At 43.8% G+C, this 26793-nt stretch overlaps 1 protein-coding gene across 2 annotated transcripts in view; it reads left to right on the forward strand.

Annotated features, from left to right (window-relative positions):
- LCT (lactase) overlaps positions 1-26793 on the forward strand; it is a 51267-nt gene that overhangs the window by 5778 nt on the left and 18696 nt on the right. For both annotated transcript variants that reach the window (XM_027132119.1, XM_027132130.1), the window contains exons 2-7: positions 3416-3495; positions 6168-6251; positions 7959-8061; positions 9484-9562; positions 12934-13660; positions 24379-25024. In XM_027132119.1, coding sequence (XP_026987920.1) covers positions 3416-3495; positions 6168-6251; positions 7959-8061; positions 9484-9562; positions 12934-13660; positions 24379-25024 — 1719 coding nt within the window. The remainder of the gene's footprint in view (positions 1-3415; positions 3496-6167; positions 6252-7958; positions 8062-9483; positions 9563-12933; positions 13661-24378; positions 25025-26793) is intronic.

Here is a 26793-nt window from a genome sequence, read left to right on the forward strand (position 1 = left end):
TTGAGATTCCATTACTTTTTTAAAAATATAGTTTCTATCCCAACTGCATGTGTGCTTAAACAATATAGTTTTCAATTTTGATTGGTTTGGTTTTGAGCATCATGAAAGATTATTATACTTTTTGTAGTCCTCTAGGACTTCTTTTTTCTCCAACAAAACTGTTTCAAAAACTTATTCATATTGTTGAATATAGCTATAGTATCTTCTTTTCACTGCTATCTGATATTCCATTGTGGGACTAAGCCACATTTTATTGATTAATTCTCCTGCTTATGTGCATCAGCCACCAGAATGGCTACTATTTTTAAAAAACAGAAGATCCCAAGTGTTGGTGAGGATAGAGAGAAATTATAACCCTGTGCATTGCTGGCCAGTATGTAAACGGTGTAGCCACTATGGAAAACTCTGTGGCAGTTCCTCAAGAAATTAAACATAAAATTACCATATGATCTAGCACTTGTGGGTATATACCCAAAAGAATTGAAAGCAGGGACTTGAACAGATATTTGCACACCCATTTTCATAGCAGCATTATTCACAATAGCCAAAAGATGGAAATAATCCAAATGCCCAGACAAGGATGAATGGATAAAGAAAATATGCTAGATACATACAATTGAATATTATTCAGCGTTAAAAAGAAATGAAATTCTGACACATGCTACAGCATGGATGAACCTTGAAGACATTATGCTAAGTGAAATAAGCCAGACACAAAAGGACAAATATTGTATGGTTCCACCTATGTGAGGGACCTAGAATGATCAAATTCACAGAGACAGAAAGTAGAATAATGATTACCAGAGGCTGGGAGGAGGGGGAAAAGGGGGAGATACTGATCATGGACACAGAGTTTCAGCTTGAGATGATGGAAAAGTTTGGGAGGTAGATGGTGGTGACAGTTGCACAGCAATGTGGATGTATTTAAAGCCACTTAAAAAAATTTTAATGGTAAATTTTATGTTATGTATTTTTACCACAATTCTGAAAAGTTCTTTTCTAATCTTTCTATATGTGTTATTATAAACCTCCTATTGATGTTTTTAATGTGCACCATGGGAAGGATACAAAAGAAGGTTCTTAGCAGAGAGTCAGAGGGAGAGCAGGAGAGTGAACATCCCTCTCACATAAGAGTAGAGTTGCACACAGCACCCACCTCTTGTACAACACTGGGACACAATCTACAGCAACACTTGAGTCCCCACCCACCTCTTGAAGCATTGATACTGGCAGTTCAATACTGTCCGTATTACTTTTATTGAAGCATTTAGGGCAAAAGAGAAAGGAGCAAACGGAAAGGGACTATTTTTTAATGGACAACGGCAATGGTTTTTGGAGGAAGAACTTCCCTTTGTGGTGGAAACAGAATTGAGCTTATCCTTAGTGAAATCTACTAATGCCTGTGAGGGACATGAACTTACACAGTGCTGTGCAGTGATTTTTCTACATGACCTTGAAACAGTTAATTCTCAACCCACAGCAAATACTGACTTTGAGTTCTGTAGACAAGAATACCGACTTTTAACCATCTCCAGCAAAAATTACAAGATAAATTATCTTAAGCCAGAGCAATTACCCCCCATTTCATTCCCAAGAAAACATGAAACTGCAAGCTTAGAATGAGAATCTAGTTTTGAGTAATCTGCATTTTACATTATTTTAAGAAGTATAGTTTGTGCTTGCACTGGGAACAGGTTGGGAACCATATCGGGAAGTTTATTTTGTATGATATGAGAATTTCTGGGACTTCAGGTACATTAGTTCACTCTGATTCTAAAAACAGCTTGTAAAGTCAAATAGAAGTGATTTGTGGGTCAATTGTGCTTAGGGATTAACTGTACTCTTGTGTCATGTCATTGATCCAGAGATAATACTAAATTGTACATTTTAAAGTGTTCAGCACAGTCTGAGAACATGTGTTCTATGTGAGCTGATGTGATGATAGACTGAAGCATGGAAATCTGTGGAATATGAAATGGCTCCATCGGGCACAATCACTGAATAACTGGCAAATATCGTTATCTTATCAGAATGAGGACTAAATGTCTCTGAGTGATATTCCCTTCTCAGGGGATTTCAAAGTTCCATTATGTTTATCAAAATAAGAACTTTGATAGTTGGCAGCGGTTGTTAATAGTGGTTTCATTGACTGGGGAGATCTTTCTCCTGTATAGAATTTGGATGCAGGAGAGAAGTCAGACATACAGTCTTATAGTTTAAGTCTCAAACTCTGGTTTCATTCAATTTTTGTTTACTGTTTCCAAAGCACAGGTCTGAGCACCTGCCTATGCACCCAGTCCTAAGCTTGCTGTTTGGAGGGCCTAGAGAAATGTTTAAGTTTGCCCCTCAAGGAGCACACAATCCAGCAGGAGATAAAGACTTATGCACATCAAAGAGTTAGATGGCACTGCTAACAACTGAGGAATCCCAAGTCCACAGCAGCGTGTTTCGAGTTGTGGTCTGAGCATCACTGCCTCAGAAGCACCCAGGAAGCTTGTTAAAAGGCACTTGCTCCTGGGCCCACCCCAGTGGGCTGACGAGAAGGACAGGTGATTCTGATGCACATAAGCTTAAGCACCACTGTTAGGTGATCAAATGTCAAAGCAAGTAGGTACAAGCTGCACAGATTTATATTTCCTTCATGCGCAGTAAGTGTCGAATGGACATTTGCATAGCAAAAAAGGACAGGTAACAGCAGTCCCCTGAGAACGCCCTGCCTTTCAAAAGTCCCTCCCCACTTGGAACTCTTAGCTGTTTGGAACCAATGGTTCCCAAGCTTTACTGTGTATCAGAATCACCTGGAGAGCTTGTAAAGCACGCAGAGACCAAGGTTTATTAGGAACTTAGGACGCAGTTCTCTCCTTTCCGCCTTTTACATTGCTCAGGGTTGGGGGAAGGAACTGCTTTTATTCTTACAAAAGACTTTACAAGTGTCCTGCACTTCACCATCCTGATTTACATGAAACACTCTTTAAAAGGACATTTTTAATTTTTTTTTAAAATTTATTTTATTTATTGTTTTTGCGTTACGCGGGCCTCTCACTGTTGTGGCCTCTCCCGTTGCGGAGCACAGGCTCCGGACGCGCAGGCTCAGCGGCCATGGCCCACGGGCCCAGCCGCTCCGCGGCATGTGGGATCCTCCCGGACCGGGGCATGAACCCGTGTCCCCTGCATCGGCAGGCAGACTCTCAACCACTGCGCCACCAGGGAAGCCCAGGACATTTTTTAAAAAGCTACCTTGTTTTCTAAAATCTTTCAGCTAGGGTAAAATCATGTGAGTGATTTCTTAAGAAATCCTTTTTAAAGTCAGTGAACATGGAATAGAAAGGTCAAGAGGAAATGAGTTCGCCAGGGGCTTCTGGGGTCACAGGCTCCTTCCTCTCTCACCTTCAGCCCTTCCTCTGGTTGGTTTCAGGCCAAAAGCTCTCTGTCGTCCTGCGAGCCCAGGTGGTCTCCGAGCTCCTGCTAGAACCGTCTACGTCTGCACTTGCCAAGGTAATGACAGCCCAAAGAAATAGTATCTGTAACTTCTCAGGAAAGTTGCTATTTTAATTTTAAAAAACCAAGAGAAATTTTTGTCTGTTGGCTTGACATTCTTTTTTTTAATCTATTTTATTGAAGTATAGTTGACTTACAATGTTGTGTTAATTTCTGCTGTACAGCAAAGTGATTCAGTTATACATATATATATGTATTCTTTTTCATATTCTTTTCCATTATGGTTTATCACAGGGTATTGAATATAGTTCCCTGTGCTATACAGTAGGACCTTGTTGTTTATCCATCCTCTGTATAATAGTTTGCTTGACATTCTTACAAATGCCTCTTATGAGTGTTATGCATTCTCTAGATTCATAATTACTTTAAAACAAAATCCTATTTGTTGTAGCCCCAGCTCTCACTTGGTCAAGTGTCAGATTTTGCCTGCACAAAGAAGTCAAATGCCTCTGCTCTTGCTCTGACTTTTTATTAAAAGAGCTTCTTAGAAGAGAGGTCAGTGTTTTTAGCAAAACAGATACTAGGGTAAAGGTTTTTTTTTTTTTTAAAAAGTAATGTCCCCCTAGAGTGCCCATCCTGGTTTTGACCTCGTCTAAATACACCTTTTAAATATAATTTTAATAAGAAAAGTTAAAACATCTGAGAATTTAACAGCTTTGGCCCTTGTAATGTTGGCTGCTGGGTGGTATGGAACGCCCTCAGAGAAAACAACTGATTTCTGTAGTTGTGCAGCACTGGTGTCTGTGTTATGATGGAGGCCCCATATGCCAAGGTCCAATTTCAGATTTACCAGCTCAGGGATTTAAAAACCAGACATGATAAGGTTCTGAAATGGCCAGGTCCAAGACTGATTGTATGGCCATATTACCATCTAAATTCTTTTACGAGGGGCGATAATTGCTATCAGTTATGAGCTCAGGAGACCAAAGTGCTGATTGAAAAGTGTTTGTCAAGCAGCAGTCTTTGAACTGGTCTCTCTGCCCCCACTCCTGCCACGCATCTGGGCCACCTTCCGAAAGCACAGTTTTGTTCATTTCCCTACTGAGAAGCTACACTCCCCTGAATTGGTGAAATTCCTCAGGGCCTTCCAGAATATGGCTCACTCAGGCCTTCTTGCTCTCTGGCCTCACCTTTTTGTCCCAGCGTGTATGCTATTTTTCCTGCCGACTCTCCTGCATTCCCTACCTCAAGTCCTATCCTCCTGGCCTTCCTCAAATCTCTTCCAACAAAATTCTATCTATTTTTAACATCTGTGTGGATGTGCCCTCCATCAGGAGGCCTCTGTTAATAATACTCCCTCACTCAACCTGATGTGATCTCTCCCAGCTTGGAACCCTTAGCCACTTGTTTAGATCAGCGGTTCCCAAGCTTTGGTATGTACCAGAATCACCTGGAGAGCTAGTAAAGAACACAGAGGCCAAGGCTTAATGTGGAGGGTTGCCGTGGGCCTTCATAGGCTTCCCAAGTTCCCAGGTGAGTCTAATCCCCACCAAGATTTGAGGACCACTGATGTGGATTTTTCATATAGCACTTAGAACTTTCTGCCTGTTCTTCATATAGTCAGTGCATCTGTTAACACTCTGTATCAAGTTGGAAGCTTCTGTGGATCTCACTCATCTTTAAACCCAGCACAGTGACTTTCAAGGGTATGAACTCAATGATCATGTGCTGTATGGAATTGACAAACAAAGCAAGCGCTGATAGGGCAGAGGGGAAGGTTCGAGTGGAGCTCACCAGCGGGGAGCAAGCCTGTGGAATGTTGAGTAAACACCAGTGATAACTTGACTGGGAAAGCCATAGGGAGCCAGAGGAGAGTCAGTTATCAAATGTCACAGTGCACTGGGTTGTCAGCAGATGCCATTATTGACGGTCTTTGTCCCAAGGGAAGAGAAGGGGAGAAGACAGGCAATGATCTGGTCATGGCCAGGATAGAAATGGCTCGCTGAAAAGGGTAGGGAGGGGATCACCGTGGTATCTGCATATGTTTAGACTCTGAATCTGTAGTTCTTAAAGTATATGCAGGCCAGAGACAGGGCAGAGGGGTATGTCCTTAACTGGAGCACAGACGGGGGTGTCCATGGACCATGAGAGTTCTGTTCTCCAGTAATAATGTGGACCAGGCTAAGGCCAACTGGGATGGACTTTAAACTGTGGCCTGAATGTAGCCAGTGACTATAGCCTACAATTAAAACAAAACCCCAAACCCCAGTAGGGTCTGCCGAAATTACTAAGGGGCCTGTGGGTGGGTGAGGGCTGCACTGCCTCCGTCCTGCAAAGTGGAAGGCCATGAGGAGGGTGCTGCTCAGGGCAGCTCTGGCCTCTGACTCCCTTCCTTCGTGCTCATCCACTTGGTGGAAACCCACCCTTTCTGGCATATGGTGCTTCTTTCATTCACTCACTCATTCAATTGTGCGCATTTATTGAGAGCTTCCTGTGTGCCAGGCACTTTGCTGAGTGCACACGTGATGTATTCCCCACAGCACGTAGGCACACCCCACACACATTCTCACTGTGTCCCCAGCTTTTCCTCATCCTGCTTTTCCCTTGGAAAATCCCACTTTGGAGTATTCCATTTAGTAATAAGGGGAGAAACAAAAAAAGAATACTTCTGAGCAGTTCTTTGTCTTGAAATTCCTTGTGCTCTGATGATCCTATTTACTTATTTCCAGGACGCAGTTGACTTCCTCTCTCTAGATTTATCTTATGGATGCCAAAGTGAGGCAGGTTTCCGGCAGAAGCTGAGTCAATTGCAGGTAATTTGAGCTGTTTTCCATATTGATGATGAATGGCAAAGTTTCCTGAGAGCATATTAGACATTTAATGCTTCAGCTGATGTGTAAACTGAACTTCCTCCAAGAGTCCATATACTTGCAGGGAATTCCCCAGCGGTCCAGTGGTTGGGACTCTGTGCTTTCATCACTGCCAAGGGCCCGAGTTCAATCCCTGGTCAGGGAACTAAGATCCCACAAGTTTCTCGGTGCAGCCAAAAATAAGTAAACAAATAAAAGAGTCCACATACTTGCAGAGTTGCATCTGGAGAGATTCCTATAGAGAACATCTGGAGGTTAGATAGTCTTCCCTGGAAAGGATAATGAGGGTTGGCTTGTTAAGGTAAATATTTACATGGATCCTCTGCTCTCTTGTGTAGAAAACTACTGAGAATCCAAATTCCAGTGTTCATTCTGAGATTAAAACAGACATTTCATGGATGTGGTCATGTAGATATTTATCCTGACAAGCCAACCCTCACTATCCCTCCACTCTCCTCAGAGTACCTGCACCCCCTCTCTGAGCCTCAGCTGCTGCTCCCCACTGGCACACAGGTGTCTTAGGGCCTGAGGACCCACAGCACATCCACAGGTTCTGAATTCTTCAGGAGGTACATGTAGGAGTCCCACGTTCCCTTCTCAGAAGAGGCTTTGCTCACCAGAGGCTTCCCCACTCAGCAGAGGGCTCCTGCAGCTCTCCAGTCCTGTGATACCACAGGCTGCCTCACTGCATATGGATCTTCCAGGGAGGGGAAAACCCTCGGTTCCCTTAGGAGTTTGGCTTTGCACACTGACCTGGCCCAGGGAAAGAACAAGACTACGTGGGTCACAGCACCACTCACTGGTTCTGAGCGACTTACTTGGTTTCTCGGAGATTAAGGCTTGAGGCTCATTGTTACTGGCTGCTCTGAGAAAATAAAGAACCCGCCTGGCTTCTTTTTAAGTAGTTGCTATTGGTATTTCTCAGTGGCTGTTAACGACTAGAGGAGGAAAACTCAGTGTGGGAAAAATGACAAAACCCAACCTCCCCCAAAAAAGGTAACCTAAAGTGAGGTCAAACAACATGTCAGCCTAAAGATGTTTCTTTTGACACTGAAATGGCTAGAAATGGGAGAGAAATTATACCTGCTCCAATTCTAATGAAGATAGCTTCTTTTAAATTTCTTTATGGAGTATGTCAGATATATCCAAAGGTAGAAGGAAAAGTAAACTGAAGCCATCTCCAGCTTCAAAAGCTATCAACTCGTGGCTGATCTTGTTTCATCTATACCCTACCTTCCCCCTCTCAAACCAGATTGTTTTGAAGCAAACCCTAGACATCCATAAACATCTTGACAGTGGCACCTGATTGAGCTTCTTGTAGCAGCACAGGCCCCTGACATGAGCAGACTGCCTTGTTCCTGGTCCTAACACAGTGACTGGTTCTAGGAGGTACCTTGTAGCCTGAGGTGATGGCAGAAATTAGCCTGTCTCTTTGGTGGGGGTCAGTGTAGAGAATGGTCTATGTTATTGAAAAGTGTAGATTTTTCTCCCTCAAGTCTAGAGTCGGCTCTCTTTATTGACTGAGATGGCTAGCGGTCATTTCCAAAACCAAATTGAGTGTCGTGACTTCTCATCTTTAAAATCTGTCCCTGTTAACAAAAAACTTACTCTAGGCAGCTTCAGTTCACTTGCTGGCCTATATCATTTCAGACTATTGAGCCAAAAGTGGAAGTTTTCATCTTCAATCTGAAACTCCAGGACTGCCTCTCCATGAGGAAGAACCCAGCTGATCAGTTCTTCAGCCTTCTCACAGGTGAGTGGACCATCACTGGAGAGGTTTGGAGTGATATTTGGTGCACTGGCTTGTGGGGTAGCTATTTTAAAAGTCTGGGGTTCCAATGGGAGGAGCGACCAGAGGAGGGGTGGTCTGAGAGCCCATCCCAGATGAGTTTAGTGTCCCTTGTCTTCTTGTTGTTGGTCTTGATCCCTTAGCTCCCACTGACCCAAGAAAGGAGAGAGGTTCTGTACGAGGATGGTAAGGATGCCTTGGTCTCATGGAAATAAAGACCATCAGGCCTCAGATGTCAGGTGAAAGCATGGCAACTGCCCTGTGTCCATCTGTCCACTTCCATTACCCCTCCCTCTAAGGTCTCTCATCTCTGCCCCCCTTGGCAGGGCTGCCTCTCTCCCCTCAGCCACCTTACTTTTGTTCATTTCCCCATTACCTAATCAAAATCTTCAGGTATAGGACCCACAGCTCATGGAGCATCTCCTTGGTGTCTCTTAGTTCAAATTCTTGAGAGTGAATCTGATGGGTGGGTCATGTAATCAGAAGATTGCTCCTGGGACTTCCCTGGTGGTCAAGTGGTTAAGTCTCTGTGCTACCACTGCAGGGGGCACGGGTTCCATCCCTGGTTGGGGAACTAAGATCCCACATGCCACATGGTGTGGCTATTAAAAGAAGGAGAAGAAGAAGGTTGCTCCTGGTCCAATCCGGCCAAGGGAAAGTAGGAGGTCCACTAAGGCCTCAGGGGCTGAGGACCACTAGACACTCTGCAGGAAGGGCCAAGGGGCACACTCCTGCATGCCTGGATATCCAGTTCAGTCTCCCTGTAAGGTCAGAATATGGGAGAAGTTGGTAGTGCCCTTTCTACTACCTGTAACCAGTGCTGAGCTGGCTTCACAGACCTCTTGAACTGCATCCATGGATACCACTTAATAACTCTTGCCCTGACTCATCTTTGATGGTATAATGATTTCCGTTCTTAAATCCCATCACTTTCTAAATGGTGAAAATGGTCAATTTTATGTTTGTGTATAGTTTCTTACAAAAAACATAAAATTCCGCCCCCTTCAGATATTTGAGTTTTGAGTCAGTTGTTCTCCTTGTTTGGTCTCCAGACAAGCAGCATTAGCATCACTTGGGAACTTGTTAGACATTCACATTCTAGAGCCCACCTCAGATCAGAAACTGTGATCAGAAACTTTGGAGTGGGCCCAGCAATCTGTGTTGAACAAGCTCTGCAGGTGATGCTGATGCACATAGAAGTTTGAGAACCACTGTTCTATCACTTTTGACTTCTATAAATCTTTAGCCTGTGGAATTTTCCAGAGGGGTTTAGAGCCATTGCTTGGGGTTTGGGTGTGGTGTATAAGTGAGGAAAACTGTTGACAGTAGTCATGCATATTGTTGGTTGGGCTTCAGGTAGAGTGAATTAAATGTCTTCTCTTACAGCCATAAGGGAAGAACAAGTGCTCACCATTGGGTTTGATCTTAGTACATTCCTGAGCTGTTCATCAAGTTCCAAGAAAAGGTAATGTTAGATTTCCTGTGGGACTACCAATAACTGATATTTGCAGAATACTCTGTTGTTCTTTCACATGTGTAAACACAGAGGACTGTTGTCATCTGCCTCTTGGACCAGTGAGTCCTTCGTGGCCATTCTAGAGACAAGAGATGAAGGCTCAGAGGGGAAAGCAGGGAGCAGTGTCTCTGGCCACCACACGGTTCTCCTCTAGTTCACCCAAGTGCACACAGCTAGCAGAGCTGGTGTTTAAACCCCTGCCTTCTAGTTTAGATCTTGTTGGAGGCATTGTGAGGTTGTGGACGAGCAGGCTAGGTTAATGATAGATCTGCCCATCCCTGAAGTTATGTGATCTGAGTAAGTAAGGTGAGTTCTCTGCACCATTTCCTCACACAAAATGTGAAACATCTTACCCGTGAGGAGATGGCATAGATAGGAAAGCCAGCTGTGCAGCAGGGCAGAAGCCTAAATCAGCAGTTTCTCAGGACAGAGGTTTTAAATTATTGTGGGATTGCAAATAATTTCTTTGCACATGACTAAAGTACCAAAATTTGTAAGTGACATACTGAAAAAAAAATTAGAGTAGATTTGAGGTTATCTCCATAATTATATCATTCTCATGCACTTATATTCCAATGCGCTTCTCGAGAAAAGTTTGGTGTGGAAGCCAGTGCAGGGAACTTCCCAGAACCCTCAGCTCTCCGTGGGGGTATGTTACACACCTGAGCATCATATACCGTGTGTCAAGGAAGGACCAAGGCCCAGAGGCAATCACTGGCTTCCCAGACCTTCAGCTAGAGCTCACCTCAGACATTTCTAGCACAGCTCTGTCCAAGATCATAAACTTCAGTTGCCACCACCTCTTTGCACTTTTTCTCTTGCAGCATTTGGCTGTCCTCAGCTGTGTCTCCTTCCATTGTTCAGTCCTCTCAACTCACTTCAAATCAGCAGTTCAGATCACCAGACCCTAAGCAGCTGCACGTGTCAAGCTTTGTGCGGGGAGTATGAACAGTATGATGAGCAAGTAGATCAGAACTGCTCTCTGTTCACATGTGGAGTCAGCTGAGGAGTGCTGGGCTATCTTTTCAGAAAATAAAACTCAAGAGGTCATAATAAACGTGGTACCCTGGGGACTTCCCTGGCGGACCAGTGGTTAGGACTCTGTGCTTCCACTGCAGGGGCCACGGGTTCCATCTCGGCTTGGGGAACTAAGATCCCACATGTCACGCATGACATGGCAAAAGAAAAAGAAAGGGGGCACCCTGAGATCACAATGATTGCAAAACCACAAGATGACATGAGACACACCGGCTCCAGGATTCTCTAACACCTTGATCTCTCAGTACCTTGTATGCAGGGAAGATCCAACATTGGCTAACGTTAAACCGAGAGTGGGGGCGGGGGGTTCTCACTCAGGTGAATGTTGAAGGAGAACCTGCAGGGGCAGGTGGAAGCGCGTCCTGAGAGGACGGGCATCATTTTCTTGTCGGAGTGTTTTAGGCCTCAGAAGTGAGACAGAGAGGCCCGCCAGTGATTCTAGCACAGAGTATGGCAGGAGATACAGCACTGCTCCCCAGAGGAGGGAAAAAGAGCATTACCTGGGATGCTCTGAGGTGCCTTAGAGTGGGGGGTGAGGGGTGGCTGAAGGAGGGGCACCTGGAGGGCTGGGCATAGAGACTTTCTGTGCTAAATCTCTTCCCAAGTTAGGCAAACCCAGGACTCCCAGCTCCAAGGCCTGTATGGCAAGTTCTGTGTTATGCAGGGGCAGTTTGTTTCTTCAAGACCTCTTCTCACCCAAGCCAGAAGGACGGTCATAGTCAGAAGGGTTGGGTCAGAACAGCTGAGTGGGCACCCCTCCATGCCCCTGGTGTGCTCCAGAGTCATGCATCTGTTTTGGGTAATCCACAACTATAGGCTATCATTTCCCCTCACCACTTTTCTACCAAATGCGGATGAGTTGATGCTTAATAAAATAGGAGGAGCTTAAGTTTGGAAGGTCCAGGCTCCACTCCACGGGAGGGAGGTCTTTCTGCAGTGTCTCAGTCACTTCTACCGGTTCTGTGCTCTGGGCCAACCTTGTATAAGTGTCAGCCCCTCGATGGCCCAAGGACAGGGAGATGCTCTTGTACTCCACTTCCTCTCTTCATGTGTGTTCTCTTCTCCAGGCCAAACACACCCACCTCCACCAATCCTTCCTCAAGGTTGCCCTCTGCTGGTGTAACTGCTGCATGTTATCACGCACTGCTTTCCAGCCTGCAGGACAGGACTCAGATAGAGAAAACAATAAAGAAAGAAGGGACGGAGGGAAGGAGGAAGGAAGGAGAGAGAAGGAAAACAGATTAGAAGTAAACAGAATATATCAGACTTCATTGTGTTTGACAATAGCATTTTTATGTTATGCTTTATTTCAGCTATGTTTATTTCTGATGTTTATTTCAGATACATTTATTTCTGAAATAAAACATAACATGCACATAAATGTCTACACATCTACACACATACATAGTGATATGTGGTTAAAAGCACAGATTCTGTGCTGTACCATTTGCAAGCTGTGTAATCTAGGAGGAGTTCTCATTTTTTAAAAAAAACAAGATGTAAGTTTATTGATATAAATAAAGCCTGAAGATGGACAGTCTAGAGTGGGTAAAAATCATAAGGAATCCAGGCTCCTATCTTGTTGCTTTGTTATTCTTAACAAAACTTCTACCTCATGGTGCAGGATGGATGCTTGAGCTCCTGCCATTATGACCATAATCCAGGCAGCATGAAGAAGAAAGGAGGTGATAGTCAGGGTTGACATTTGAGTGGTACACATCAGTAGAGATGTACCAGTCATTCAATTATTGAAATATTTCTGTACCAGCTGGTAAGTAGCTGCTGGCCCCCTGATGCCCAAAGTTACTCATTTCTTTAAGTCTCAGTTTCCTCCTCTGTAGGAAGAAGATAAATAATGTAGTACTTATCTTGTACACTTATTTTGAAAATTAAATGAGTGTACATACATTTTTATCATAGTGGTCACCATAGAATCAAAAGTCTCAGTAAATTGAAGTCATTATTATTAGCTATGTTTTATAAATATACATTATAAGAAGAAAAACTTTCATCAGAACTGAAGACTGTATTCAAGGGTGATCTAATATAGCAAACAGTAGCATTGGTACAGTATTTTCACTCATGCAGGAGCAATGATAACTCACCTAAGAAGAGACAATAATAGTAATTTTCCCATCTACTTGCTGCCCATGACTTTGGGTCGGTGTTTCTGGAATCTTTACTGATTAAACACATTGTCACTGTTCATCAGTCTGGGGGCATTTGTAACTTACAGAGTCATTACTTATACTATGTCCCTTTATGTTACTTCACTCCTACAGCTGGTCTTGTTCTCTGACTGACAACCTGACCCTCCAGACTCTCCTGCAGCTGGACCCGGAGACAGTAGTAGACTCCTCTCTGCCCCACTCAGCCTATCAGAGAGTCTGGGAAATGTTTGCCAACCAGTCCAGGGCAGAAAGGGATGCTTTCCTGCAGGATGTTTTTCCTGAGGGTTTCCTCTGGGGCGTCTCCACAGGGGCTTTTAATGTGGAAGGAGGCTGGGCCGAGGACGGAAGAGGGGCGAGCATCTGGGACAGAGTCGGGCACCAGAACACCGGCAAGGGCCAAGCAACGCCAGAGGTGGCCAGTGACAGTTACCACAAGGTGGACACTGACGTCGCCCTGCTTCGTGGCCTCCGGGCCCAGGTCTACAAGTTCTCCATCTCCTGGTCCCGCATCTTCCCCACCGGGCAGGGGCAGAGCCCCAACCTCCGGGGCGTCGCCTACTACAACATGCTGATCGACAGGCTGCTGGACTCGCATATTGAGCCCATGGCCACGCTGTCCCACTGGGACCTGCCTCAGGCCCTGCAGGATCGCGGCGGGTGGCAGAATGAGAGCATGGTGGATATCTTCCTGGATTATGCGGCCTTCTGCTTCTCCACATTTGGGGACCGTGTGAAGCTGTGGGTGACCTTCCACGAGCCGTGGGTGATGAGCTACGCGGGCTATGGCACCGGCCAACACGCACCAGGCATCTCCGACCCAGGGGTGGCCTCTTTTAAGGTACTTCCCATCCTTGCAATGCCTACTTGTTGGAAGAGAAAGGACATTGGGTTGGAAAAATGTTTATTTTACCTTCCCATCAGCAAGTCTTTCCTTTCTTTTTCCTTTAAAGGAAATCAGAGGGAGGGAGGGAAGGAACCATAAATTCTTAATCACCTTATTTGTCCAAACACTATTCTGGCACTTTAAAAATTGTTGCCACCTCCTCAGAACGGCTCTGATGGATGAGGGAATCGGGGCTTAGGAGAAGCAATTGGTCGTGATGACATTGCTAGTGGGTTAGCAGTGTGAAGCCAACATTTGAGCCCAAGTCCCTTGACTCCAAAGCAAGTTTTCCATGTCAGCCAGGACTCTTAATTGCAAGTGACAGAAAACCCAACCCAAACTGACTTAAACAAGGAGGGAATTTCTGAGTTCTGGAAACTGAAGAGTCTTAGTTTTAGCTGATCAGAGTGGAGCTTGATTAGACCACAGATGATGTTACCAGGACTCGATTTTTCTTCTTCTCTTGCTCCCTTCACTGGCTTTATTCTTGGGCTGGCTGGTAGCCAAATGGCCACAATCCTTCTCTCATATTTCAAGATCAGCAGAAAACAGAAAAGACAGCTTGCCTCTGTTCTGGCGTTCCCAGGAAAGTTCTCCCCGTGCTCATGGTCTCTGCATGGGTCGCGTGCCCATCCCTGAACCAGTCACTGGGTCTAGGCTAGGGGACTGTGTGGCATTGATTGGTTTTGACCCAGGTCCCAGCTCTACCCCTCAACACACTAGCTGAGAGACAGGGAAGTGGCGGTGGGGGAGGGTGGTCTTTCCAGAGGGCAATCAGGGTATCATTTCAACAAGAAGGTGATGTGTATCCTTGAGACAAAATTTAAAATGGCTTAACATGAGTCCCATCCATCATTTCCCTTTTTCTTCAAAAGCTCCCAGGAAACCTACCAGCTTCCCTGGCTGCATTCTTCAGGACAATTAGTCTAGCTTTCCCCCAGCACCTTTTGGGTTCTCTTCTCTTCTGAAAGAGGAGCATTCACTGGGCCCCAGGCTAGATGTTAAGTGCCATCAAGACACTTAACTGTCCATTAGAAAATTAGAGAACAATTCAAAATACCCACAACGACAGTGAGCTGGAATACTGTGAATAAATGACTCAGTGAAATGCCAAAATATAACACTTAAGTCAAGGCTTCCATTCTGCTCTTGTTCAGCAAGTGACTGTACCCACGGAGACAGAGAACACTTCTGAAAGGGGAAAGCTTGAACCTTTCTGTTTGTCTCTTTGTTGTAAAACTCATCCCAGCCTTTACACCTTAGGCTTCTTATCCCTACAGCCGTGGCTCCTGAGACTTTTCTACAGAGACTTTTATGAGAAAGTCCACCTCATTTTTTTTTTTTTTTTTTTTTTTTGTGGCTGCGTTGAGTCTTCGTTGCTGCGTGCGGGCTTTCTCTACTTGCAGCGAGTGGGGGCTACTCCTCGTTGTGGTGCGTGAGCTTCTCATTGCGGTGGCTTCTCTTTTTGCGGAGCACGAGCTCTAGGCGCGCGGGCTTCAGTAGTTGTGGCACGCAGGCTCAGTAGTTGTGGCTCGCGGGCTCTAGAGCACAGGCTCAGTAGTTGTGACACACGGGCTTTGTTGCTCCGCGGCATGAAGGATCTTCCCGGGCCAGGGCACTAACCCGTGTCCCCTGCATTGGCAGGCGGATTCTTAACCACTGCACCACCAGGGAAGCCCCACCTCACTTTTCTCTTTCAATTCTTCCTTTTATTTATAAAACATTATGACACCATTAAGGAAAAATTTCCAAGAAAAGATCTTTTTCATAGTTCTACTAGTATTTCCTTCCAATCATGGCTTCCTTACATTCATAGTGTAGTCACAGTGTGCACTCAGCTTAGTGCCCTTGTTTTCTTTTTGTTGTTGTTGTTTTTATTGAAGTATAGTTGATTTACAACGTTGTGTCAATCTCTGCTGTACAGCAAAGTGACTCAGTTATACACATATAGACTTTTTTTTTAGGTATTTAGTCTTTATTCTGAATCTGATAGACAACAGTTATTTTTTTAATTTTTAAATTTCATTTAATTTATTTTTTTATACAGCAGGTTCTTATTAGTCATCAATTTTATACACATCAGTGTATACATGTCAATCCCAATCTCCCAATTCATCACACCACCACCACCACCCCCACTGCTTTCCCCCCTTGGTGTCCATACGTTTGTTCTCTACCTCTGTTTCTCATTTTCTGCCCTGCAAACCGGTTCATCTGTACCATTTTTCTAGGTTCCACATATATGCATTAATATACGATATTTGTTTTTCCCTTTCTGACTTCACTCTGTGTGACTGTCTCTAGATCCATCCACATCTCAACAAATGACCCAATTTCATTCCTTTTTATGAAAAGGAATTGTATTCCATTGTATATATATATGCCACATATTCTTTATCCATTCATCTGTCGATGGACATTTAGGTTGCTTCCATGACCTGGCTATTGTAAATAGTGCTGCAATGAACATTGGGGTACATGTGTCTTTTTGAATTATAGTTTTCTCTGGGTATTTGCCCAGTAGTGGGATTGCGGGATCATATGGTATTTCTATTTTTAGTTTTTGTGTGTGTGTGTGTGTGGTACCCGGGCCTCTCACTGTTGTGGCCTCTCCCGTTGCAGGATGCAAGCTCAGTGGCCATGGCTCATGGGCCCAGCCGCTCCGCGGCATGTGGGATCTTCCCGGACTGGGGCATGAACCCGTGTCCCCTGCATCGGCAGGCGGACTCTCAACCACTGTGCCACCAGGGAAGCCCTATTTTTAGTTTTTATAAGGAACCTCCATACTGTCCTCCATAGTGGCTGTATCAATTTACATTCCCACCAACAGTGCAAGAGGATTCCCTTATCTCCACACCCTCTCCAGCATTTGTTGTCTGTAGACTTTCTGATGATGCCTATTCTAACTGGTGTGAGGTGATACCTCATTGTAGTTTTGATTTGCATTTGCTAATAATTAGTGATGTTGAGCAGCTTTTCATGTGCTTCTTGGCCATCTGTATGTCTTCTTTGGAGAAATGTCTATTTAGGTCTTCTGCCCATTTTTGGATTGGGTTGTTTGTATTTTTAATATTGAGCTGCATGAGCTGTTTATATATTTTGGAGAGTAATCCTTTGTCCGTTGATTCGTTTGCAAATATTTTCTCCCATTCTGAGGGTTGTCTTTTCGTCTTGTTTATGGTTTCCTTTGCTGTGCAAAAGCTTAGAAGTTTCATTAGGTCCCATTTGTTTATTTTTGTTTTTATTAACATTACTCTAGGAGGTGGATCAAAAAAGACCTTCCTGTGATTTATGTCAAAGAGTGTTCTTCCTATGTTTTCCTCTAAGAGTTTTATAGTGTCTGGTCTTACATTTATGTCTCTAATCCATTTTGAGTTTATTTTTGTGTATGGTGTTAGGGAGTGTTCTAATTTCATTCTTTTACATATAGCTGTCCAGTTTTCCCAGCACCACTTATTGAAGAGACTGTCTTTTCTCCATTGTATATCCTTGCCTACTTTGTCAGAGATTAGTTGACTATAGGTGCGTGGGTTTATCTCTGGGCTTTCTGTATTGTTCCATGGATCTATATTTCTGTTTTTGTGCCAGTACCATATTGTCTTGATTACTGTAGCTTTGTAGTATAGTCTGAAGTCAGGGAGTCTGATTCCTCCAGCTCCGTTTTTTTCCCTCAAGACTGCTTTGGCTATTTGGGGTCTTTTGTGTCTCCATACAAATTTTAAGATTTTTTGTTCTAGTTCTGTAAAAAATGCAATTGGTAATTTGATAGGGATTGCACTGAATCTGTAGATTGGGTAGTATAGTCATTTTCACAATATTGATTCTTCTAATCCAGGAACATGATATATCTCCCCATCTGTTGGTATCATCTTTAATTTCTTTTATCAGTGTCTTATAATTTTCTGCATACAGGTCTTTTGTCCCCCTAGGTAGGTTTATTCCTTGGTATTTTATTCTTTTTGTTGCAGTGGCAAATGGGAGTGTTTCCTTAATTTCTCTTTCAGATTTTTCATCATTAGTGTATAGGAATGCAAGAGACTTCTGTGCATTAATTTTGTATCCTGCAACTTTACAGAATTCATTGATCAACTCTAGTAGTTTTCTGGTGGCATCTTTAGGATTCCCTATGTATAGTATCATGTCATCTGCAAACAGTGACAGTTTTACTTCTTCTTTTCCAATTTGTATCCCTTTTATTTTTCTTCTTCTCTGATTGCCGTGGCCAGGACTTCCAAAACTATGTTGAATAATAGTGCTGAGAGTGGACATCCTTGTCTTGTTCCTGATCTTAGAGGAAATGCTTTCAGTTTTCCACCATTGAGAATAATGTTTGCTGTGGGTTTGTCATATATGGCCTTTATTATGTTGAGGTAGTTTCCCTCTATGCCCACTTTCTGGAGAGTTTTTATCATAAATGGGTGTTGAATTTTGTCAAAAGCTCTTTCAGCATCTATTGAGATGATCATATGGTTTTTACTTTCAATTTGATAATATGGTGTATCACATTGATTGGTTTGCATATATTGAAGAATCCTTGCATTCCTAGGGTAAACTCCACTTGATTATGGTGTATGATCCTTTTAATGTGTTGTTGGATTCTGTTTGCTAGTATTTTGTTGAGGAATTTTTCATCTATATTCATCAGTGATATTGGTCTGTAATTTTCTTTTTTTGTAGTATCTTTGTCTGGTTTTGGTATCAGGGTGATGGTGGCCTCATAGAATGAGTTTGGGAGTGTTCCTTCCTCTGCAGTTTTTTGGAAGAGTTTGAGAAGGATGGGTGTTAGCTCTTCTCTGTTTGACAGAATTCACCTGTGAAGCCATCTGGTCCTGGACTTTTTTTTTTTTTTTTTTTTGGCGGTACGCAGGCCTCTCACTGTTGTAGCCTCTCCTGTTGTGGAGCACAGGCTTCGGACGTGCAGGCTCAGCAGCCATGGCTCACGGGCCCAGCCACTCCATGGCATGTGGGATCTTCCCGGACCAGGGCATGAACCCGCATTCCCTGCATCGGCAGGCGGACTCTCAAGCACTGCGCCACCAGGAAAGCCCGGTTGGAAGATTTTTAATCACAGTTTGAATTTCATTACTTGTGATTGGTCTGTTCATATTTTATATTTCTTCCTGGTTCAGTCTTGGAAGGTTATAGTTTTCTAAGAATTTGTCCATTTCTTCCAGGTTGTCCCTTTTATTGGCATAGAGTTCCTTGTAGTAGTCTCTTAGGATGCTTTGTATTTCTGTGGTGTCTGTTGTAACTTCTCCCTTTTTATTTCTAATTTTATTGATTTGAGTCCTCTCCCTCTTTTTCTTTTTTTTTTCTTTTTTTTTTTTTTTTTGCGGTACGCGGGCCTCTCACTGTTGTGGCCTCTCCCGCTGCGGAGCCCAGGCTCCGGGCACACAGGCTCAGCGGCCATGGCTCACGGGCCCAGCCACTCCTTGGCATGTGGGATCCTCCCGGACTGGGGCACGAACCTGTGTCCCCTGCATCGGCAGGTGGACTCTCAACCACTGCGCCACCAGGGAAGCCCTCTCTCTTTTTCTTGATGAGTCTGGCAAATGGTTTATCAATTTTGTTTATCTTCTCAAAGAACCAACTTTTAGTTTTATTGATCTTTGCTATTGTTTTCTTTGTTTCTATTTCATTTATTTCTGCTCTGATCTTTATGATTTCTTTCCTTCTGCTAACTTTGGGTTTTGTTTGTTCTTCTTTCTCTGGTTCCTTTAGGTGTAAGTTTAGATTGTTTATTTGAGATTTTTTTTGTTTCTTGAGGTAGGCTTGTATAGCTATAAACTTCCCTCTTAGAAGTGCTTTTGCTACATCCCATAGGTTTTGGATCATCGTGTTTTCATTGTCATTTGTCTCTAGGTATTATTTGATCTCCTCTTTGATTTCTTTAGTGATCTCTTGGTTATTTAGTAATGTATTGTTTAGCCTCCATGTGTTTGTGTTTTTTATGTTTTTTTCCCTGTAATTCATTTTTAATCTCATAGCATTGTGGTCAGAAAAGATGCTTGATATGATTTCAGTTTTCTTAAATTTACTGAGGCTTGATTTGTGACCCAGGATCCTGGAGAATGTTCCATGCGCACTTGAGAAGAAAGTGTAATCTGCTGTTTTTGGATGGAATGTCCTATAAATATCAATTAAATCTATCTGGTCTATTGTGTCATTTAAAGCTTCTGTTTCCTTATTTTCATTTTGGATGATCTGTCCATTGGTGTAAGTGAGGTGTTAAAGTCCCCCACTATTATTGTGTTACTGTCGATTTCCTCTTTTATAGCTGTTAGCAGTTGCCTTATGTATTGAGGTGCTCCTATGTTGGGTGCATATATATTTATAATTCTTATTGTTATATCTTCTTCTTGGATTCATCCCTTGATCATTGTGTAGTGTCCTTCCTTGTCTCTTGTAACATTCTTTATTTTAAAGTCTATTTTATCTGGTATGAGTATTGCTACTCCAGCTTTCTATTGATTTCCATTTGCACGGAATAACTTTTTCCATCCCCTCACTTTCAGTCTGTATGTGTCCCTAGGTCTGAAGTGGGTCTCTTGTAGACAGCATATGTATGGGTCTTGTTTTTGTATCCATTCAGCAAGGCTGTTTCTTTTGGTTGGAGCATTTAATCCATTCACATTTAAGGTAATTATCAATATGTATGTTCCTATGACCATTTTCTTAATTGTTTTGGGTTTGTTTATGTAGGTCCTTTTCTTCTCTTGTGCTTTCCACTTAGAGAAGTTCCTTTAGCATTTGTTGTAGAGCTGGTTTGGTGGTGCTGAATTCTCTTAGCTTTTGCTTTTCTGTAAAGCTTTTGATTTCTTCATCGAATCTGAATGAGATCCTTGCCGGGTAGAGTAATCTTGGTTGTAGGTTCTTCCCTTTCATCACTTTAAGTATATCATGCCACTCCCTTCTGGCTTGTAGAGTTTCTGCTGAGAAATCAGCTGTTAATCTTACGGGAGTTCCCTTGTATGTTATTTGTCATTTTTCCCTTGCTGCTTTCAATAATTTTTCTTTGTCTTTAATTTTTGCCAATTTGATTACTATGTGTCTCGGCATGTTTCTCCTTGGGTTTATCCTGTATGGGACTCTCTGCGCTTCCTGGACTTGGGTGACTGTTTCCGTTCCCATGTTAGGGAAGTTTTCGACTATAATCTCTTCAAATATTTTCTCTGATCCTTTCTCTCTCTCTTCTCCTTCTGGGACCCCTATAATGCGAATGTTGTTGTGTTTAATGCTGTCCCAGAGGTTTCTTAGGCTATCTTCATTTCTTTTCATTATTTTTTTCCTTATTCTGTTCCACAGCAGTGAATTCCACCATTCTGTCTTCCAGTAACTTATCCGTTCTTCTGCCTCAGTTATTCTGCTATTGATTCCTTCTAGTGTAGTTTTCATTTCAGTTATTGTATTGTTCATCTCTGATTGTTTGTTCTTTAATTCTTCTAGGTCTTTGTTAAACATTTCTTGCATCTTCTCGATCTTTGCCTCCATTCTTTTTCTGAGGTCCTGGATCATCTTCACTATCATTATTCTGAATTCTTTTTCTGGAAGGTTGCCTATCTCCACTTCATTTAGTTGTTTTTCTGGGGTTTTATCTTGTTCCTTCATCTGGTACATAGCCCTCTGCCTTTTCATCTTGTCTTTCTGTGAAAGTGGTTTTTGTTCCACAGGCTGCAGGATTGTAGTTCTTCTTGCTTCTGCTGTCTGCCCTCTGGTGGATGAGGCTATCTAAGAGGCTTGTGCAAGTTTCCTGATGGGAGGGACTGGTGGTGGGTAGAGCTGACTGTTGCTCTGGTGGGCAGAGCTCAGTAAAACTGTAATCCGCTTGACTGCTGATGGGTGGGGCTGGGTTCCCTCCCTGTTGGTTGTTTGGCCTGAGGCAACCCAGCACTGGAGCCTACCTGGGCTCTTCGGTGGGGCTAATGGCAGACTCTGGGAGGGCTCACGCCAAGGAGTACTTCCCAGAACTTCTGTTGCCAGTGTCCTTGTCCCCATGGTGAGCCACAGCCCCCCCACCCCCGCCTCTGCAGGAGACCCTCCAACACTAGCAGGTAGGTCTGGTTCAGTCTCCTATGGGGTCACTGCTCCTTCCCCTGGGTCCCGATGTGCACACTACTTTGTGTGTGCCCTCCAAGAGTGGAGTCTCTGTTTCCCCCAGCCCTGTCGAAGTCCTGCAATCAAATCCCACTAGCCTTCAAAGTCTGATTCTCTACGAATTCCTCCTCCCGTTGCCGGACCCCCAGGTTGGGAAGCCTGATGTGGGGCTCAGAACCTTCACTCCAGTGGGTGGACTTCTGTGGTATAAGTGTTCTACAGTTTGTGAGTCACCCACCCAGCAGTTATGGGATTTGATTTTATTGTGATAGCACTCCTCCTACCATCTCATTGTGGCTTCTCCTTTGTCTTTGCATGTAGGGTATCTTTTTTGGTGAGTTCCAGTGTCTTCCTGTTGATGACTGTCCAGCAGCTAGTTGTGATTCTGGTGTTCTCAAAAGAGGGAGTGAGAGCATGTCCTTCTACTCCGCCATCTTGGTTCAGGCTCCCTAGACATTCTTTTTTAAGTATTCTTTTTTCATTATGATTTATCCCAAGAGATTGGATATAGTTCCCTGTGCTATACAGTAGGACCTTGTTGTTTATCCATTCTAAATGTAATAGTTTGCATCTACCAACCCCAAGCTCCCTGTCCATTCCTCTCCCTCCCCGCCTCCCCCTTGGCAACCGCAAGTCTGATCTCTATGTCTGTGGGTCTGTTTCTGTTTTGTAGATAGGTTCTTTTGAGCCATATTTTAGATTCCACATATAATATCACATGGTATTTGTCTTTCTCTTTCTGACTTATTTCACTTAGTATGATAATCTCTAGTTGCATCCATGCTGCTGCAAATGGCATTATTTTGTTCTTTTTTATGGCTGAGTAGTATTCCATTGTATATATGTACCACATCTTCATTATCCATTCGTCTGTTGATGGGCATTTAGGTTGCTTCCATCTCTTGGCTATTGTGAATAGTGCTGCTGTGAACATAGGGGTGCATGTGTCTTTTTATTTTTTAGAGTAGTTTCAGGTTCACAGCAAAACTGAGTGGAAGACACAGAGACCTCCCATTTACTCCCTGCCCCCACACATGTATAGCGTCACCCGTTATCGACATCCCCCACCTGCACGGCAGATTTGTTACAATCAAAGACATATACAATGATCTATACACCGACACATTATCATTCTAGTGCCCATTTTTTACTTGAAATGTCATTAAACCTTTTCCATGTCATTACATGATCACAGTGATTGTTTCTGATGGTTGCCTAGTATTCCACTGAGCACCCTGCCCCAACACCAGCAAGCTTAGAAGGGAAGCCTTCCTGCCTTTTGGAAAGGAGCACACTTTGCTGTTGGAGATTAGGACCCACCCAGTTAAGAACTAACATTTGGGACATTAGAAGCAGTCAGGAGCTTCTCTTCCTAGAGCACGTTTTGGGTGTAAAATTCTTCAAACATAGGTGTCATCATCTTCACATGATAAAAAGGAAAAGAAAAAGGTGCTAAGCGGTAGCAAACCTCCTCCTGCACTCCAAGTTTCTGCTCTGTGCTGTATGTACACAGTTGCATTGAATCCTCCTGGATGGATCCATAATTACCCACTTCCTGCAGACAAGGAAGCTGAAGTCGAGGGAGAAGATGGTTTGAGTTTACTGAGCATGTTAGTGATAGAGTCAATATTCAGATGTAGGCTTGTTATACTCCAGATACCCCACCTTTGCCGTTTCTCCTGGTGCTCCACCAAGGAAAGATGTTGACATTTGTAAGACCATGAGTTAAGTCTACAGCAGATCCTGGTTGTGGTTTCTCTTCCTAGACTTCATTAAGTAGAAAGGAGAACAGGAAGGCTAGAAATAATTTCCCCCTCTTTTGTGTGTTAACTGAAGTGATTGCCCCTGCCAATTAGTTGTGGACTAGTCAATAGGTCCTTACTGGGACTTCCCTGGTGGCGCAGTGGTTAAGAGTCCGCCTGCCAATGCAGGGGACACGGGTTCGAGCCCTGGTCCGGGAAGATCCCACATGCCGTGGAGCAACTAAGCCCGCGTGCCACAACTACTGAAGCCCGCATGCCTAGAACCCGTACTCTGAAACAAGAGAAGCCACCGCAATGAGAAGCCCACACACCGCAACAAAGAGTAGCTCCCGCTCAACACAACTAGAGAAAATCCACACACAGTAATGAAGACCCAATGCAACCAAAAATTTAAAAAAAAAAAAAAAAAAAAAAAAAAGCACTTACTGAGGACAGAGGCAGAGGAACTGGGTGATGATCCAGGCCTGGGGTCAGACTGCCTGTGCTCTCCCCTTCTCTGGATCCTGTGTTCCTCACCTGTATCATAGTAATAGTATTTGTACTTGCCACATAAGTGAGGATCACACAAGATAAGCCATTGACACCTGTTATTGTTAATGTGGTTGTGGTGCTGTCGCTATCGACCTGGTGATGGTGGTATTGACTTGTTGACACAGTTGTGGATGTTGCTGACATTGTTGCTGTTGACTTTATTAACTTGCTACCGTTACTGACTTTGGTGTCAACTTGCTGACATTGTTGTTGTTGACTTGTTATTGGCTTGTGGGTGCTGTTGTTGTCACTAAGACCTGCATTTCCTTCTTTCTTCCTCACAAGGTGGCTCATGTGGTCCTCAAGGCTCATGCCAGGGCTTGGCACCACTACAACAGCCAACATCGCCCACAGCAGCAGGGGCGGGTAGGCATTGTACTGAACTCAGACTGGGCAGAGCCCCTGTCCCCAGGGAGGCCTGAGGACCGGAGAGCCTCTGAACGCTTCCTGCACTTCATGCTGGGCTGGTTTGCACACCCCATCTTTGTGGATGGAGACTACCCGGCTGCCCTGAGAGCCCAGATCCAACAGACAAACAAACAGTGCCCCAGTCCTGTGGCCCAGCTCCCTAAGTTCACCGAGGCAGAGAAGCAGCTCCTGAAGGGCTCCGCTGACTTTCTGGGTCTGTCCCATTACACTTCCCGCCTCATCAGCAAGGCCCAAGGAGATACCTGCGTCCCCAGCTATGATACCATTGGAGGCTTCTCCCAACACGTGGACCCTGCGTGGCCCCAGACCGAATCCCCTTGGATTCGTGTGGTACCCTGGGGTATGAGGAGGCTGTTGCAGTTTGTATCCTTGGAATACACAAGAGGCAAAGTTCCAATCTACCTGGCTGGGAATGGCATGCCCATAGGGGAAAGTGAAGATCTCATCAATGATTCCTTGAGAATTGACTACTTCAATCAATATATCAACGAGGTGCTCAAGGGTAAGAATGTGGATATGCTGGTGATTGGAACGTGGGTGGTACTTCATCAAGTCTTCAGAGTTTTGTTTTGAGGGACAAAGACAGTCTCCCAAGAAAATGAAGCCAAAAAGTAGTATTTGTAGTAATAGTGTGAGTCCTTCATATCAGCCTCCTAACTCTCTCCCTCAAAGGCCTCAAGCCTTTACTTTTATATTGCTAGTGCCTACAGCGCTCCCTTCTACACTCTGCCTATCTGAGTCCTATCTGTCCATCAAGCCTCATCATCTTTTAACACATTTAGTTAACAAATATTTATTGAGTGCCCATTACATGCCAGACATTGTGCAAGACAGTAGGGGTATCATATTGAACCAACACCTTCTTTTCCCAGAGGGGACTCAGAGTCTACAGAGGGACGCAGACAGAAAAGTGCAATATATGGTGATGATGGCATTACAGGGTGGCATGAGGACACTCAGGGTGGGACTCCAGCCCATTAAATCTTCCCCCATCGCTCCAGCCTGGCCTGATCTTCATTTCCTTTAACGGGGTATGAAATCTACATTCCACATCATTCACTTTGGTCCACTTAACCTATATCTACAGTCTCATTTTTACCTTATATGTCTTTTTATTTCAAGTAAAAAGGAGCGGCAAATAGGTTTCATCTCAGTACGTCAGTCCTAATCAACTGATAGTGGCTAGCTGTCTGCCTAGAGGGCTGTGTTGAGAAGATTTCGAGGCCTTGTCTAGAATCAAAGAGAAAGAGTTAAAAAGGGACCCCTGCCCTGGGCACTGCAGTAAGGAATGGAGACGTACATCCCACTGTTAGTGAGGTCAGACTTCACCTGTACTCTCCTCAGTATCAAGGAATCCCTTTAAGACATTATCTCAAGTGATCCTTGAAACGGCCTTGTTCAGTAAATGGGGGCAGATATTATCTTCATGGGACAACTGTGAAAACCTATGCTCTGAGAGATTAAATGATATGCCCAGACATCCAGTGAGTGGAGCCATAGGCCCTTCTGTTTCTGGCTCAGCAATTCCTTCTGCCCACTAACCTATGAGGCTTTTATTCATCTTTATGTTCCCAGAGCCTAGCACAGCGTGGGATAAAGTAGGTGCCTACTAAATTATTTATTGAGTGAATGAGCGACGTTACCTACCTCTTACACAGTCATCCACAGCTATTGCTCTGACTCCTGGTTGACTCACTAGAACATTTTTAATTCTTTCACAGTTCTGGAGGCCAGAAGTCCAAAATCAAGACGTCACTAGGAACACTTTCCATCCAAAGCCTCTGAGGGAGAATCCTTCCTTTCCTCTTCCAGCTTCTGGGGGATCTAGGCCTTCCTTGGCTGTGGCTGCATGACTCCAATCTCTGCCTTCACCTTCACATGGCCTTCTCCCCTATGTCACTTATGATGATGCTTGTCACTGAATTTAGGACCCACCTTGATTAATCCAGGATGGTCTCATTTTGAGATCCTTAACTTAGTGAATTATATTTGCAAAACCCCTTTTGCCAAATAAGGTTACATCGGTAGTACCAGGGGTCAGCACTTGGATATACCTTTTTGGGGACCACCATTCAAGCCACTGAATCAGAGAATACATTTTTTTAGGCTTTATTTCTCCTTTTAAAAACGGAATGCGTGATTATTTCATGTCAATATTACTAAACATAAAGAAGAAAAAACAAAAGCATATTTTTTAAAGATTAAATGATTTATGTATTCTGTATTAAACCAAGGAGTCCTGACACTAGCAGATGGGGCACTTTTTCTTTA

This window comes from Aethalodelphis obliquidens, unplaced genomic scaffold, assembly GCF_003676395.1.
Source record: "Aethalodelphis obliquidens isolate GAN/ISIS:26980383/991018 unplaced genomic scaffold, ASM367639v1 scaffold2, whole genome shotgun sequence".
Taxonomy (NCBI): Eukaryota; Metazoa; Chordata; class Mammalia; order Artiodactyla; family Delphinidae; genus Aethalodelphis; species Aethalodelphis obliquidens.